General features: G+C 35.9%; 1 protein-coding gene across 1 annotated transcript; it reads right to left on the minus strand.

Moving 5' to 3' along the window:
• Positions 1-1,595: 1,595 nt before the first annotated feature.
• LOC140942938 (MAPK/MAK/MRK overlapping kinase-like) lies at positions 1,596-14,631 on the minus strand. The gene is made up of 15 exons (XM_073391958.1): positions 14,468-14,631; positions 14,249-14,363; positions 14,014-14,103; positions 13,366-13,436; positions 13,035-13,113; positions 12,492-12,540; positions 8,566-8,651; positions 7,079-7,171; positions 6,887-6,988; positions 5,409-5,537; positions 5,054-5,101; positions 4,646-4,739; positions 4,401-4,445; positions 3,923-4,144; positions 1,596-3,288 (listed from the first exon to the last, which is right to left on the minus strand). The coding sequence occupies exons 1-15, from the start codon at positions 14,472-14,474 to the stop codon at positions 3,205-3,207; spliced, it is 1,314 nt and encodes a 437-aa protein (XP_073248059.1). The 5' UTR covers positions 14,475-14,631; the 3' UTR covers positions 1,596-3,204.
• Between the last annotated feature and the right edge of the window lie 3,296 nt (positions 14,632-17,927).

Below are 17,927 nucleotides of genomic sequence, written 5' to 3' on the forward strand. Positions count from 1 at the left end.
CAAATGAATTTTAACATGTTACATAATTGCACTAAATTTGCCATCAGTTAAAGTACGAAAGTACTAATTAGAAAGTACTACTAGTTACAGGACTACCATTTTACGTGGTCATTTGAGGTTGTTACGTGACCAATCAGATTATGACTATTGTCTGACAGTACTGTTGAAATAAATTACATAATTTTTTCTTAAACTACACCAAGGGTTAACAATGTAATTAAATAGTATTTATATGATCTATCCTCTAACAAACCTCTTGGAAAGTGAACTGTTGCTATCTGTTACTTAGAAAAACTTATGTAGAAAATGCTGTATTTGTGTCTAACAGTATTACTATTGTAGATGGATTTATTTGCAGCTTACAATAACCATGTTTCATTCTAGACATCAACTCAGATAATTTACAAACTATAATTAATTATAACATATGATTTTACTTTTTTAGAAATATCTGTTGTCTCTATTTGGAGGTACTTAATAGAAATTATTTTCCCCAAAGCAGGCAATTTTTAGTGAGAAGAGATTTCTGATGAACAATTTGAAGTTTTTGCAAGCTGCTGTTTGTGATGTATGTCAAACTGTTTGGGGCAAAAATTAGTTTGTGGTGTGGGTTTTTTGTTTATTATTTTTCATTGTTTTTAACCTTCTTTAAATAATATATATATTTAGCCAAGGCTAAAGGCGAGGCGTGCATTTATATACTTTTAGTACTTACCGGTAAACCCAAAAAATTAAAACGAATAAGCTTCAACCTATGCAAATCCAGAAATCTATACTTGACTCATTTTAAAACAAAAGGGGAAAATTATAAGTCAATTAATTTGATCACAGTAATAGTCTTGGAAAAGAATTCTTACTGATGTGTGCATCACTACCCCCCCAAAAAAATGAAATTAAAGAGGCTTCCTGGCAAGTACTCTGTCGACAAACAAATTTGCAGATGTTGCATGTCTGGTTTTCACGCATAAATTCACCTGTCAAAATTTTGACCAAGCTGGGGTGGGGGTGGGGGGGGGGGGGGGGGTTGTTCCTGGAGTGCAACCAAAAATGTGACCAAGCAAAAAGTAAAGCCTAGAAAAATGTTTCCGAGAATTTTCTCCTGAACTGAAGCTGAACACAAGAAATTTCAATCAAGATTTTTGCGTGAGTAACTGTGTTAGTTTTTTTAAATGGACAATTTTGTGCCAAAAAAATTTAACCTGTATGTCTGGGACAGCTTTTTTTCCCTACTCCCAGAGTCTATATGGTTGTTCTTCATACGCTGAGGTTATAACCAAATTTTCTGGTATCGATAGGTTTCCATAATTTCTCTTTTAGGCATGAGGCTCCACTGCATGTACTATGCACAGATGTACACTCCACTATAAAATGACCACTTGAGACGTGATCTTACTCATGGTAGAAATCAGGTAATCTGAGACCACAAAACTCTGAAAGACAATGCACAAGTTTTGTTCTTGTAGGGAAAACATGACATTACAGAAACTGTAACTCAGAAATTGTGCACAATTAATTCTTTCTGTGGTCTTACTCTCAAGAGTACAATAGAGTATCCAGAGAAAAGTTATTAATACAGCAAGAAAAGAACAAAAGAAAAACAACTCGGCAGGATTCAACATTATCATTTTGTCCTTTTCTTGTGACACAATGACCCGGCACAATGATAATGTTGCAAATATGTAAATAATGCTATCCCAGCATCACTCAGCCACACACTGTTAACAAAGCTCTTTATATAATACACACTTCTTTTATTGATTTTTCTCGCCATGAATGATCACACATTTATTACATTTTTAATGACTGGGTCTCTACCATTCACTTTGTCGTATTATCGCTACAAAAATCAGTCACAAAATAAGTTACACATAACAAGATATTGTATGCCTACCATCTGATCTAATGAGGAGAATGTTTCAACCTTTGGTTTCAAGTAAATATCTACACCTTTCTAAAATAAATTCAACTTCTTAAATGCAAATCCATGCATGCATCATGGTCAAAAAAGGTTTTCAAGAATAGAGAGGTCTATTTAAAGTTCAGAATTAGCTTTTTTTATTCCAGTTCAATACAGTATGAATCAATGAAACAAAATGTTCAAAACTAAGATCATCAGCTAAGCATCAAGGAACCAACAACAACCTGAAAAGAAGGGCAGGGAAATATATATTTTTTTTCCTTGATTATTCTGACATGTTTAATTAATTTTTTAAAAAATTACTATCACAGAGTGAGGAAAACAAATCCAAAGCAATCATAAAGTACCAGCAAAGGAACAAGCTTGATCTCCTGTTAAATGTCATGAATGAGGACAACTAACTAAATTTAGTTTGCATAACTAGAGAACGAATATGAATGAGTTAGAAAAATAAAAATTTCTTGTTAGGAGTTAGCTGATGTTTCCTCAAATATTACCAGTATCTACTGCTACCTTAGTATAATCAATATTGTTACCCAACAATATAATGACAGATAAAAATATTTCCTCCTTCATAAAAATATCTTATGTACAATATCATTTATTCAAAAAGGCACTTATTTCTTCTAATAAAATGTGTCAAAAATAAATAACGTACGAAACCGTAAAAGAGACCTAAAACTGAATCAATGAAACAAAACTTACTAGAAATGAATAATTTGTGAGATAATTTTCAACTGACTGGTGTGTAACTGTACACTATACACTGCTTGAGATATTTCTGTCTATTTTAATAGGTTGAATTTTAAAAGATCCTATTTAAAACAATGAAACAGACTTTCCATCTACAAATTTATGTAAAATGGTTCTAATGGTTTTGAATCAGACTCGATTTTGGTTAAAAAAACAAGTGATATTATTTGAGAACATCATGCTAAGAAAACCCAGGTTTTCTGCAAAATTCATTACACTGTTTTTGAATGCCATTTAAATGTAATCTACCCCATAACTGTCTTGCAAACTTATATTATGACAAGGAGTTTCCCACAAATTGTGATAATGAATGAACGTTGCAGAGAAGGCTTCTTCAGAAACTTCACATTCATTGAATTACTTATCTTACAAACTCCATGCCCTACAATAAATTTTCTCAATATTCTATTTTGAAGAGTTAAGTCTTTGGAAGAGCTGTCAGCTGTTGGACAACAGAGTTATGATAGAAGCCCTTGCTTCCTTGAGGGATGACTTTGAGGACCAAGTAAGTCTATGGAAAACTCGTCTTTTCATCAGAAACCATGACCACCACCTCGTTTTGAATGATTATCAATTGCAGGCAAAGTATAAGGACCAAAGTTTTGGCTTGCTTGATTCTAAAAATATAAATTAAAGAACACTAATTATTGAGAGTTATCTATGAGGTAATTCATGTGTTAACATTTAATTTGGTCATAGAAACTGTACTAATAAGGTCTGTTAATTAGAACTTTGTTTAGAACAACAGACAAAAATTAATACATGCTCTGCTCCTTCTCTAAGAAAATTTACAAAGATTGTACACCCTGCTGTTTAGGTCAAAGAGACAAAAACACCATACTCATGCCACTGTCCTGCAGCTCAGTAGGCCTGCAGGCATGCCATCCCTGATAAGGACGTGGATATGTGACAGGTTGAAATTATATTCAGGTTAGAATTTTTGACGTCAGTTGATTCTCAATTTCCTTTCACTCTAGGCCTAATTAATGAATAACTAGGGCTAGGAAACAAAGGAATAATATTGAGATTAAATCATTGTAGGTTGAAAATTTCAATCTGAATTTAATTTTGACCTGTACCAGATACACCCTGCAGAGGGCTTTTTCGCCATTAACAAGCAGTCCGAAAGCTATAGCTATTTTGCAGCAAATATGCATGCAATTGCTAAACTGTTTTTCCCTTTGCCACTTGAAGTGCATTTAAGGTTATTCCTTCAATACTTTTATAACTTTCTCATGATAAGTATAATACCTTGACTTTATTTTTCTCCTGGTTGATGATGGAAGGAAAAGATGTTGGGAAAGTTGTTTTATGTGTTGTTGTTGTTGCCACAGGTATTTTTGGAAGTGTAGTGCCATATGTGCTGTGCTTGTTGTATCCTATACCTAAAGCTGGTAATGTGGATTGACCATATCCAACTTTGCCACCTGCTGCTGTTATGCCACCATATCCTTCATCTTTGGAAACAACAGACTAAAAAAACATATTAGACACTTAAAAATTATCAACATTTATATGGCATAACTGGAGTAGATCTTCAAGTTATTCATACAACATGAGATCAGGGACGTTTAGCAACATATATTGATAGAACTAGTTTTAAACAATACTGAAAGAGCAGACTACCTATTGAAATTTTTTCACTAATAATTTGTTGGACTAACACTTCCCTTAATCCAGGCTTTTCTAAAAATATTTTTTGTAGTAAAGAGCACATGTGTAAGTTTACCTCACTGGGTGAATGTGCATGACTTCGTCCTATCACATGTTTTCTCTAAAGGAAAGAAAATCAAGGAATAAATTTACAGTAATAAGTTAACAATATTTAAAAAAAATTATTCATTATGTTCCTTTAATAACCATACAAATATGTTCCTGTAACTGAATGCAAACCGCTGCACCTGACAAAATTTGATTGACTAGCGGTAGTTTAACAAATATTTATTCATGTACTTTAATAATATTCATACCCACCTTTTTCTTTGCTATCCTATGCTGTTTTGAAATGATGGAAGCCTCAGAAGGTGATGACAACCTTGTGTTAGCAGCTTGCCTCTTGTCTTGTTCCCTGAAAGACAAAAAAAAAATGTTTCGAGGCTTATAGCTGAGTGGTCAACATGTCAGATTCACAATCTTGAGGACGTCCCTGCGGCTCCAATCAGTCCTAGTATGACCACAAGCTGAATTTGTTTCTTAATCTATGTTTGTAAACAGCTATAAATAACTTGCCTCCTGCCATGAGTTCCATTTTTTAATCCAGCCTGGTTTTTTTATATTTGTTTGCATTTATTTCTGAAATACATGTACCTTTCAACCTAGCTTGCTGAGAAGGTAACAAATTATTATTTCAATAATTGCTGAACAGCCTGCATTGATACAAACCTGAGTTGTTTAAAATAGGGATGTCTCAGGGCCTGTTTGGCTGATATTCTACAAAAAGAAGGTAAGAAAAACAATTCCAACTTAAAACTGTAAATTTTACCTCACCATTATATCATTTGGGGATCATTTGAGATTGCACTAACTGCCAGCTCAGCTCAATACTTCCTTGCTAAGATAAGCATCAGAAGTTTTATTTGAAGTCTTGCCTCTATAGCCAGAAATAATGGCAGCAAAAAGGGAAATTTCCCAATTGTGAAGGAAATGAGTCACATTAAAACGTCCCAAAATTGTATTATCAGTTTCTAAATAAGTTGCACTTAAGATTGAGAAGATTAATTCATTTCTAATTCATTACCTTTCATCAGGATCATAAGCACACATTTGTTCTATAAGATCAACACACTCTGAAGTCACATGTGGCAGAAGTACTCTTACTCCTGTCCCTGACTTTTGTGGAAAGTTGAAGTTCATGCTGCGTGATTTACTGAAAGACCGAATAGATATGTCATTATTAGTCATTATCATTATAGACAGTTCACAGTCCCCTTTTTTCCATAAGATCGTTGAGATCAAGCACTTTGTGTTGTAAGCAGCCATCTTGGATAAGTGTCAAAAACTGCTTTGGGGAACAAGGAGAGTTTGGGAGGAAGCGAAAAAAATAGAATGACTGATGGTCTGTCCTTACATCACTGCAGCTCATGTTCAGGGGACGTGACAGCAACTTCACACCTTTTACTATTCACTGATTAAGAAACTCTGCTAGTGCTGAAAAACATGCCAGAAACATGTAGCATCGCTTTCGCATGTTACAAACATCTCGTTTCGAAAATGTGATTTCATACAGTTTCTGGGACATTCCTCCAAGTAAAATCAGCAAACATGCACAGTTGAAACATTTTCCTATTTTTCATCAAAGCAGCAAGCATGCTTGCTTCAACACATTAAAATGGTTAAACCTCCAGACAAAGGCCAGGCTTTTCTGACATGGGTCGTCTTTTCTGCATCTTTGTAGCGTTAATTTCAATTCGTTTGGCAGAAACTGTGCTGCAACATTCCTCTGGCTGGGCTACTTCAAAAGCATGTTGGCTTACGTGATAATCATCCTCAAAATACCAAAAATCCATCATGTGTTTGCACAAGATATGCCTTGCAAATTTGTAATAGCATTGAGTTTTGACAACAATACCTGCGAGGAAAGTAGCAATAATTGGCATTTCAAATGGCCAAACGGTTTTATGTCACCCTCCTCCATAAAATGTCAATTTATAAGATTCTGCCCTACTCCACGCCAACGGGAAATAACTTCCTTCCCCAGTAATGGTGAAGATCCAAAAATAAAAAATAGTTGGGTGAACAGGTATTATGAAAGCATACATTTTATAGACACAACAACTTGTCAATGACTTGTCATGGCAGCAACTTAAACTAAACCTGTTGTCAATGCAAATTATCTCTTGTCTAATGACGAATCAAACGCCTGCGTTGCTGGTACAACACACTCCTGGAACGTGAGCCGCAGTGATGTTAGGACTACCCCTCTATTTTTCTCACTTCCTCCCAAACCACCCCCACCCCCTAAGTAGTTTTGACACTCATCCAAGATGGCTACTTGTAACGCAAAGCACTCGATTACGACAATCTTATGGAAAAATAGGGGACTGTCTACTATCATTACAGTGACATCATTTCTATAAACTTAAAACGATGGAAAATATATACAGTTACATGTAGGTCTAACATCCTTACTATTAATAAAATATATACAAAATACAAGAATTAACAGTGAAATGACTAAATCAGTCACGATTAGCTGCATATATAAAACTCACTCACTTTTGTAATTTCTTCAGAATGCTTGATGATGGAGTACCTAGGACATCATGAATTCTAGCAATCTGATCAACTTCATTTGAACCAGGAAATAATGGGTGTAAGCTGTAGGGAGTCAAAAGAAAGTAAAAAAAAAATGAAAATAGTTACCTCCTTAAGATCATAAAGAACTAAAAACTCTCTACTTTATTTTACCTTAATATTTCAAAGAAAACACAGCCCACACTCCACATGTCCATCTTGTGGGTATAATAACCATCTGTCAACAAACATTCTGGAGCACGATACCTACAAAGATCATAAAATTAGATATTCTGTATCCACAAGAAAACACATGAATGAAAGGGTTAGATTCAAAACAAATTGCGGACGTCAGTTTATTTCAAATCCATAAAAAGATTTAACGCTAATATTTCTCCCATCAAGACTCAGCGTCTGAAATTAACTTTTTTTGATGTTTTCAACTGGCGACTAAATATGAGTTTTCAGTCACCAGATGGCAAATTGTGGTCGCTAAAAATTTTCTTGTATAATACAAAGTAAAAAAGCATGTTTTAGACATTTTTATGTTCAAAAAGAGCCCCACTCTGGTCATCAGAAAGGAACGTACGTGTATAATAACATTTCCAGTTTCGTTTTAACAAAACAAATAATCACCTTTTTAAGCAAAAAATTACCCAGCCTACAGTAGATCATCTTTAGCACACTTCAAAAGATCTACGGTTCCACTTTTCATGGCCCAAAAAGTGTCCACATGTTCCACAAAATTCTTGGTAGCTTTAATTTTTCGTCTCCACTTTGCAATGAATTACAAATTTAATGTCAGGAAAAGATTGAAGCGTCTTCACAGACACCTTGCCTGAATGAATATTCAGAGCACATGGTATCATCAGCACCAGTGCATATTTCTGAGATAAACTGCATTGCATAATTGCTCTCTGCTCTTGTGGAGGTAGTTTCAGAGGAAGACTTGTTTCAGTTTTTTCCAAAAACATCAACAAGTTAAAAAAGTAAGACATTTGTCGGTGAAAGCCACTAAATCATATTTTTAATCAGTTTCTTTGAACGTTAAAGTGAACTATAACAATGCAGATAAAAGTGTAATATGGTAAGTCACCCGCTGGTGAACAGTTGTGGAATTCTGGTTGCCATTATTAAACTTTTATTCACATTGGAGACAGGGAAGGCACAATTTCAGTCCCTGCACGAGTCCTAGCCTATTCCTCATGTAGCTAAGCAATTTGCTCTGATAAAAGGCTAGTGCTTCAAAAGGTTGTTTTTACAATCTTTCATCTACAGTACTAAATTGACTTCTATCAACTTAATCTATGTTTTGCAAGAAAGTAAGTGACAAAGCCTCGAAAAAAGTGATTGGTCAACCCAATATTATTATATGGATTATTTAATAAAATAATACTAAACACATTCATACCAAAAAAATTAAAGAGAAAAGCCTGTCTTTACTGAACTTAACATTTCCTTACAGTTTACTCACTATGATCACACTATTTGTTATGATATTAATTCATGATTTTCATACTATTTAAGCTATATATATATATGCCACACAGTCAACTGAGGGCCAACAACTTTGCAAAAGACTTAATAACAGAAAACAAGATAATCAGGAAGTTAAAAGATAAGGTTATACAGTGAATGATCATGAATACACCCCAACATACCATCGTGTTGATATATACTCTGTGTATGGTTGTTTTGAGTAAACACCTCGACATGAGCCAAAGTCAGCAAGTTTCACAACATCGTCCTTAAAATAAAATGTCAAAAAGCACAGATTTTTACTTATTTCGCATGAAACACTTAAGAGCGACTTTCTGTAAATACCACGGATAGGTGTGCAAGATGGAAAAATCGAAATCCCCTAAACTTTGTCACAACAAAGCCCTTTGGAAACTATTTTAGAAAATACAAGACTCAGTTCGTTTGACTTAATATTTTCCAAAATAATAATTTTTTTTAATTTTCACCTTCGAGAGGCCTTCAAACCACCGAAAAATGTGCTTGATACCCTCGCTTCTTGAATGGAAACGGAAACTAATACCATGACTTTTCTTATATAAAACAATTTTATAATCCTTCCTTTCTACCTAAACGTTGTTACAATTTGAAAAGATTTCAATCTGATTTTTTAATATTTTTTCAAAATTACCCTCTAAATCAGCATTATCGCGACCATCAATTTCGCCAATTTTCAACAGCGAAAATCCCTTCCTGGTACATGGCTTTCATTAGAAAAATGGTATTCCAGAGAAAGAGCAATGCTTCCCCTATCAATCTGTGAAATAAAATTCTGGGGCAATTCAAAATGCGAGTTTTTACAACTGGAAACATTTACGGTACTTGCGTGATTTACGACCTCTGAACTTGCAGTTGTGTTGATGAATACAAGCGAGAACTTCGACAGCACTTGAAACTCTGGCGCAAATTCGCCCCTTTTCCGCCAGTTTAAACACCAAAAACGATTTTAGATTTCACAGTGGTAAATTGTGAAAAGGAAAAGCAATTTTATTGTGCGAAAATGTGCTATGAACTTCTTGACTACAACACTTCCCTCACGTGCGTATTTGTTTACTTTTGCCGTTACATATAATTATGTACAAAACGGCTAATAGTGTCGGTAGCTATTCTTTCAAATGCTCTCATTTCTCATGAACCAAATCGTTACAGCTATAAAAAAGGAAAACATTTTAACCTACCTCACATTATTTGACAACAAACCCGAATCCTTTACTGCCTTTAGCGAAACGAGATTGCGTGACAAATTTCGTTTCGCCACAAAAAGTGAGCAGTTTGATAGAAAATGTTAAGTACGACTGAAACGCGCCGGTAAAAGCGCCCCTAATGACTCCGGCGGGAGGGGGTCGCTGGGTTGGGAGGGGAAACTCTGAAATTGAGTAAAGGGGACCTAACTCTAAGCATACCGCCTGCTTTTCAGTTGTGCGTTTCCCTTGGCAATAAATTTTGCCCACTGTTTCGAGCAACTCTTTAAAGGAGATTGCAAGCCGGTATACTTGGGCCCGGCAGGAACGCTCAACGGTGAAACCAAAGATCGTGCCTTCAAAAAACTTATTTTAACTTACTGAAAGCTGTTTTTTCTTGACTGATTTAACTTAGGAAAGAAGAAAAGGAACCTCATAATAAGCGTATGTATAAAACTATCAAGAAATCTCGAAATTCTGGATTTTGTAAGAGAACAAATACTTTCGAAAAATTTAGGAGAGAGTCCGTGGACTGGAAATAACTCGCTATCAATTATCCGAAGAAATCCGAATATCTCACTTTTCAACCCCACGTTAATACGCTTCATTTTTGAGGGGAGCCAACATTAGCAGCGCCACTGTTATTTTTTTGCGCCTGGGTATCTCACGTTATGCTTACGCGTATCCGCAAGTGTGTCTTACATCTTACGCTTACGTAAAGGTTATATACCTGGAACGATGGGGTATGTGATATATTCACCTGGTACCGCCCCGAGGCCTACGTGTGTAAGACTGTTCCTTTTCAGATTTTCAATAGCAATGCAAAAAACAATAGCTTTCAGTTAGTGCGAACGACCTTTCCCTCTTTTTTTTTTTTAATTTCCTTTTTTCCCTTTTTTTTTCTCAAAAAGCGCGGGTTTTTTTTTCAAGGTGCGAGGGGCGCGATCATTGGTTCCATCGCTCGAGCGTTCCAGACGGACGCAACTATACGGCTTGCTTTAAAGATTTGCTAAAAAATATAAGCGAAATATACCTCCAAGGCAGACTCACAGCTAAAGTGCAGACGGTATGCTTAGAGCTAGGTCCCCTTTGCTCCATTTTAAACAACCCCCCTTCCTCCCCCCACCCCTGCCAGATTCATTAGGGGCGCTAATACGGGCGCGGTTCAGTCGTACTTGCCATTTTCTGTCAAACTGCTCACTTATTTCTGGCTTGACATAAGCCTATATTTTTCCCAAACGTTGCTCAGAAATGCAAAACTTGCTCGAGGTTGCCAAAACTACAGAACGCTTTGCTTTTAACACCAGAGGTGCTCTAAAATTATCCAGGTTTTCGAGCCCCGACCCGTCTGGTCTGAAATGTTCTGCGTTTCTTCGCCCCATCCCGAAACGGGATGACATTTCACACTACGAATTAGCGCTTTTTTCCTCCTCAACGTCATTTTTCTAAGGATACAAGTAAGGAATTGATAATCGTATTTCAAAATGTGTAAGCAGGCGTTTATGGACAGTAAGAGACTTTCAAAGGCCCACCTCTTCATAGTCTCTTGTGGAAAATATTTTGTTTAGTCTTACGTTTTCATAATCGCTCTAGCGGATAAGTCAGTGAAACTAAGGATTTTGATTATTTACATGTTTCGCTTTTATGGCTACAGAAGGTGCCGGGTGAGTTTCTTTTTCGGAATGGTATCTGTCTCCGCGGTATAACCTTGGTCTCAAAGTTCTTTGTCACGCAATCTCGTTTCGCTAAAGGCAGTAAACTGTAAAGGATTCGGGTTTGTTGTCAAATAATGTGAGGTAGGTTAAAATGTTTTCCTTTTTTATAGCTATAACGATTTGGTTCATGAGAAATGAGAGCATTTGAAAGAATAGCTACCGACACTATTAGCCGTTTTGTACATAATTATATGTAACGGCAAAAGTAAAAAAATACGCACGTGAGGGAAGTGTTGTAGTCAAGAAGTTCCTAGCACATTTTCGCACAATAAAATTGCTTTTCCTTTTCACAATTTACCACTGTGAAATCTAAAATCGTTTTTGGTGTTTAAACTGGCGGAAAAGGGGCGAATTTGCGCCAGAGTTTCAAGTGCTGTCGAAGTTCTCGCTTGTATTCATCAACACAACTGCAAGTTCAGAGGTCGTAAATCACGCAAGTACCGTAAATGTTTCCAGTTGTAAAAACTCGCATTTTGAATTGCCCCAGAATTTTATTTCACAGATTGATAGGGGAAGCATTGCTCTTTCTCTGGAATACCATTTTTCTAATGAAAGCCATGTACCAGGAAGGGATTTTCGCTGTTGAAAATTGGCGAAATTGATGGTCGCGATAATGCTGATTTAGAGGGTAATTTTGAAAAAATATTAAAAAATCAGATTGAAATCTTTTCAAATTGTAACAACGTTTAGGTAGAAAGGAAGGATTATAAAATTGTTTTATATAAGAAAAGTCATGGTATTAGTTTCCGTTTCCATTCAAGAAGCGAGGGTATCAAGCACATTTTTCGGTGGTTTGAAGGCCTCTCGAAGGTGAAAATTAAAAAAAATTATTATTTTGGAAAATATTAAGTCAAACGAACTGAGTCTTGTATTTTCTAAAATAGTTTCCAAAGGGCTTTGTTATGACAAAGTTTAGGGGATTTCGATTTTTCCATCTTGCACACCTATCCGTGGTATTTACAGAAAGTCGCTCTTAAGAAATTACGAATAATTATGTAGGTGAAATTTAGTTTTAGGTTAAACAAGCTCTTACTATGCAAGTTTACTCCTAAGAAAATCCATACATCTAAATGCACTCAGAACTGTCATGATAGTGCTCTGTTCTCATTCTTAAATCACTGGTTGTTATTGCTATAAAAACAACAACAACAATTTAGAGAACAATAAACATACCTTAATCAAAATATTTTCTGGCTTAACATCACGATGAAATATTCCATTCCTGAAAAAAGATATTAATTAAATCACATTAATGAATCTTAAAAATTACACATTATTCTGACTAGTTTCTTGCACATATTTTGGGATCGTAATGACAGTGAACAAATCAACAGTAAAGTGAATTTATGTCCTTTAATTCATCTACAGACATAGAAACAAAGAAAATAGGAGATGTTTGCAAACAGGCAACAATGTGACTATTTAAATTTGCTCAATTTGTCACATAAAATTATGGCCCCATTGACTTTTTGTGGAGTTGAATATTGTAAGGGAAGGTCCAACCTCTTAGATTAAAAAGAGAAAGGACAATATGGTTCATTTGTCATTATGAGTTCTTGTCCATGTAACACAAGAAAATTTCACGTAACCATGCAAAGGATACCACAAAATGTACCCAAAACTGTAATTTTCATAGTAAATTTAGTTGCAGGGCAAGTCAGTGAGTGACTATAATAAGCAGTCCTAATCTCATGCAGCTCGCAAAAAACCACCTACCTATGCATGTGATCTATTGATTTACAGAGCTGATACATGTATTGCTTAACTCTGGCTTCAGGTAAATAATGCCGTCGTCCTAAAGGCAAAAATAAAGACTTAGGATTTTATGCTCTTCTCTGAACATAATAGATCCTGCATTAAACTAGCTTACACTAAACAATTGACATCGGGTGAATTCACTTGGTGCATTTCCTTGTTGGAATTTATGGTTGCTTTTAAGCTTGAAAGCAAATGAAAAATTCTGACAAGCAAATGCAATGGATATATGCTTATGTCGCAAATGACATGCAAAACAGCATGTTAACAATATTGTACAATGCTTCCATACCTCGAATCATTTCATATAAATTCATGTCCATCAGTTCACATATTAATGCCAACTTTCCATTTCCTTTGTCACTGAATGTTGAAAGGGTAAAAAACATGTTAAATTAGTGTTTTTATTTCACAGCAAGATATACCCCACCAATAAACTATTGCAACAAAGCAGCTACTCTTAAAGATGTCATGTACAACATACCAAGGCATATTTATGAGTCAATAAATTGAGGGTAAAAAGGTTAATACTGTTCTTAAGTTAAATAGCAATTTTTAAAAGCAGAAAGTGATTAGATGGAAGTGGGATCATAACCATGACTTATTGATGTCACACCTGCCTAAGGCAAAAATGTAAACAAGCGAATAAAGTAAACAAGCAAACACCGCCTGCTTTAAATATGTTTTACTTTTAGGGAGCAATAAATGATTGCAGTTTTAATTTTACAGCAGAATTTATTAACACTGCATGACACTTAAGCATAACTTTTGAGGCAAAACAAAAAAGGTTTGAAATGAACAATTCTGTCTAGATATATTAACCTCGTTAATAATTGATTTAATGATGAAAAAGGTTATCAATATCCGGACGGACGGATGAGATTATATTCACTTTCAACTAAGAATTAAGCGTTTATGCTAAGCTTTAGTAGCTACTTACAAAATAATCTCTTTCAGTTCAATGACATTTCCATGGGGATTTAACCGCCTCATAGCTTGAATTTCTCTCAGATTATTAACTTGGTCGATACTGAAATCAAAAAAGAAAGAACACTCCAGTTGTAATGTACATCAAGTGAAAAAACACAGACCTTTCACGTATGACAGCACACAGTTTAGCGAAAACACAAGAAATCAACGCGCTTACTCTGATCAAACAGGATTGACATTCTCACCTTTCATACCGCTGTTTCATCTTCTTGCAAGCAAAATAATTCCCATCTCGAACGTCCTGAACTTTAAGGACTTCCGAGAAAGTTCCCTCTCCTTTCTTCCCGAGGATACGGTATTCTTTAGGAGAAAAAGAAAACCATCATTACACATATTGAGGAACAAACACGCGCTTCGAACGCCGTAAAGCACGTCACAGAAAAACCTTCCATCTCTGCTCTTACTCTGCATAGCTTTCCCGCGAATCTACAGGTTCATTGTTTGTCAAAATATTGTGTATATTGCCCACAGAAACCGTTAGGGGAAGGCGTAAAAATGATAAAAGTTATCACTTAAATTTGGAAATGCCGATAATGCTCTCCATTAGTTATTGTTTGTTCTTTCTTCCACTGAGCTTGCGTGCAAATATGTTGCTATAGAAACAAATGTAAACCATCGTCACAGGTCACCCAAGGATCATGGATAACGCTGAAAAGGAAAGCTATTTGAACAAACGATCCATCAATTTGGAATCAGTTTCTAATGATTTGAAATCAAGAAGCAGGAAATTAAAAACGCCACAAGCAAATTATCATTCGTTGCAAATTTTTCTTCCTTTTCCTTAGCCGACAGCCCATCACGAGACCTGCAAATAACTGCTTACAAGTTAACAAGATTAGAAGACGCAACAACACAATCACATGCCTTGGACTACCTAATAACTGAACTCGAAATACGCACAGCGGCTAACAAACTCAAAAACAACAAATCTTCGTATTCAGATAGAATAAAAATGAAATGATCAAATCCAGCTTAAATGAACTAATGCCTATTTATTTGAAGTTATTTAACGCTGTTCTGACGTCAGGCACTATGCCTCAAACATGGTGCGGTGGCCTTATAACACCAATTTTTAAAAGTGGGACTAAAAGTGATCCCTCAAATTATCGAGGAATTTGTATTTCTAGTTGCCTTGGGAAACTATTTTGCTCAATTCTCAATCACAGACTTCTCAAGCACATTCAGTCGCGTGACATACTTCATAAATCTCAAATAGGTTTCTTAGCAAATAATCGAACCGCTGACCATGTTCTTGCACTACGAACATTAATTGACAAATACGTTAACTGTCACAAAACGAAAGTATACGCATGTTTCTTATTATTTCTGTCACTCTTCCTTCCGTAAGGATCAGTTCACTGTGTTAAATTTAAAATTTGGTACTCAAGATTTTACTGATCCAGGTCTACTAAAGATCCTGCGGACCCTCACTGGTTTGTCGTTGTGGTTTTGCCTTCACAAGTGTTTTTGGTCTTACTTATATTAGTTGTAGATAGTTTTGCATATTGTTTAGGATAGTTAGGTTTATTTTTTTACTTATTTTACATATATATATATATACTCCTTATGAATTTCACTGTGTTTAAATAACGAATTATGCTATTCAATTCTATTCCCTTCCGGGTCCCACCCTTAGTCCCCGAGGTAGCGCCGCCCCTGTCGAGTCCCACCCTTAGTTCCCGACCCCCTTAACTAAAAAGGACCTTAACTAAACTGGACTTTTTAAAAAAACAATATAATATTCTGTTGTAACTCCAAAATTTTGTAAAAGCATTGTTTGCAATTTCTCTTGGGGCGATTGTAAGCCCCAAGAGAAATTGAAAGCAATGCTTATGCAAAATTTTGGAATTACAACAAAGATTATTATGTTATTTTTGAAGAAGGCCTATGACCCAAGGTTTTCATTTGTCAACCGAGCTACTAAGGAGAATTCAAAACCACTTTGAAAGACTTTACAAAGTTGGCATTGTCAAAGCTATTTTAGTTGATACTACAATGATAGTACTTGAAAAATGCTCAACTATAAGTTGAATAGTAATGGTGATCGATTTTTTTTTTTTCAGCAAAAGTGAGTAAAGCAGCGTCATAAACTGTTATTATCTTGTCTTTTTTTAAACTGTATATATGCTTGTAACTCAAACACGAGTTCAATGATCATGAGTCCCACTGTGTTAATAAATCGCAATGAAATTTTCAAGAACAAATTTTCACATAGTAAACAAAACCATTCAAAAGTGGGTTCGTAGCCAGTAACGTAGCTATGAACCTTCAAGTTGGAATCTTTCGGAAAGTTTGCGAAAAATTGAAACCTGACATGCTGATTGCAATAATGGGTGTCATCGAACTACTTTACCTGTATTATGCACATATTAAAGCAAAAATCAAGGATGTTTTTAACAGGTTAATTACACTATTGCTAAGGCAGTCTCTCGACTTGTTTTGTAACCATTAAGCAACTTTGATCTTATTACTGGAGCATCAACTAAATAAGAGTCGTAGCATTGATCTTTAGTAAGTAAAATAAACATTTGCCTTCAGTGGTCAAAGGATTTGATTTGGCGAATGGCTAGCTGTCAAAATGCCAACTTTGTAACACCCTTAAAGTGGTTTTAAATTCACCTCAGTTGTCCAGTTGCAGTGGCGGATCTAGGGGAGGGGCCGGGGGGCCCGCCCCCCCGTAATTTTAGAGCAAACTGAGGACAAAGAGCTGAAAAATTGTTTGGGGGGAGACTGCCTCACCCCACCTTATCTCAGGATCTGGATGACCGCCCCCCCCCCCCCCCCCCCCCCCCCGCTTATCTGAAGGTCAATCCGCCACTGAGTTGACAATAAAAATTTCGGGTGATTTAATATCCCACTGCTGTTTAGAAACTAACATTCACTTACCTGGTGGTCCACTCACCTTTCTTATGCCTTCTGCTGTTGTTAAGTTAATTAACAAATTTAACTTATAAAGTACATTTTAAATTTTCACGCTAAATTAAATCCAGATGAATATTTAGAGGAGGGATTTTGAAGAGCAATTGTCTTCTCGCACTTGCTTTGAAACTTGACTTTAGCTCTTACGACATCAGTGAATAGCTAGCGCAAAACACTAATGTTTTCTGACAAACTAAAAAATAAACTCGCTTTTGAATTTCAGGATAATTTGGAAGACAAATTGCACCTTCCATGGCCAACTCTAAGGATGATATAGACATGTGGGAAAACGTGGTAGCCGTCGTCATTCTACTACGAGTTTTAGCGCGAATGTCGTGGTGGCGAAAACAAGATATCAAATGTTAGAAGTTATATAATTTTGCGATCGGGAGAGCACGTAACCTCCTTCACTGAAAATAACAGTGCTAACTTTTCGAGTGAAAAATGGTCAAATGACGCTTTCCGGGAAGTCTATATTTTGAGAATACGCGAAACAACTTTAAACCAAATCTCGCGCTCATAGTCGTCCTCGTCATGTGTAGCATTTGTGACGCAATTTGTTAGCCCAGTCATCGCTGGGCCCGCTGGATAGTGTATCCACCGGGGTACCCAGGGTTAATGCGATGATTGGATACTCTAAAAAGAATAGAGAAGATTATCCGAGAGTGCTTTTGATAAAAAGAAAATGAACCCCAGGCTAGAATTTAACCCTGGATTAGCGCTAACTGGGGTTCAAACAGCTGGGCCTGTATAAATCCCTATCCAGCAGATAAGTGTTAGGAAAACCAATTGTGTTATCCACTAGATAGAGAGTTGATCCAGCGCATAGGGGTATCCACCTTTTGAACAACTGGGGCCAGAAGTTTTACTCTGGCTAATTCGAACATTTATTATCTAGAATTACTCTGAAATGATAGATTAATAAAACCACGGGAAGTGTAGACG

Source organism: Porites lutea, chromosome 7, assembly GCF_958299795.1.
Source record: "Porites lutea chromosome 7, jaPorLute2.1, whole genome shotgun sequence".
Classification (NCBI taxonomy): Eukaryota; Metazoa; Cnidaria; class Anthozoa; order Scleractinia; family Poritidae; genus Porites; species Porites lutea.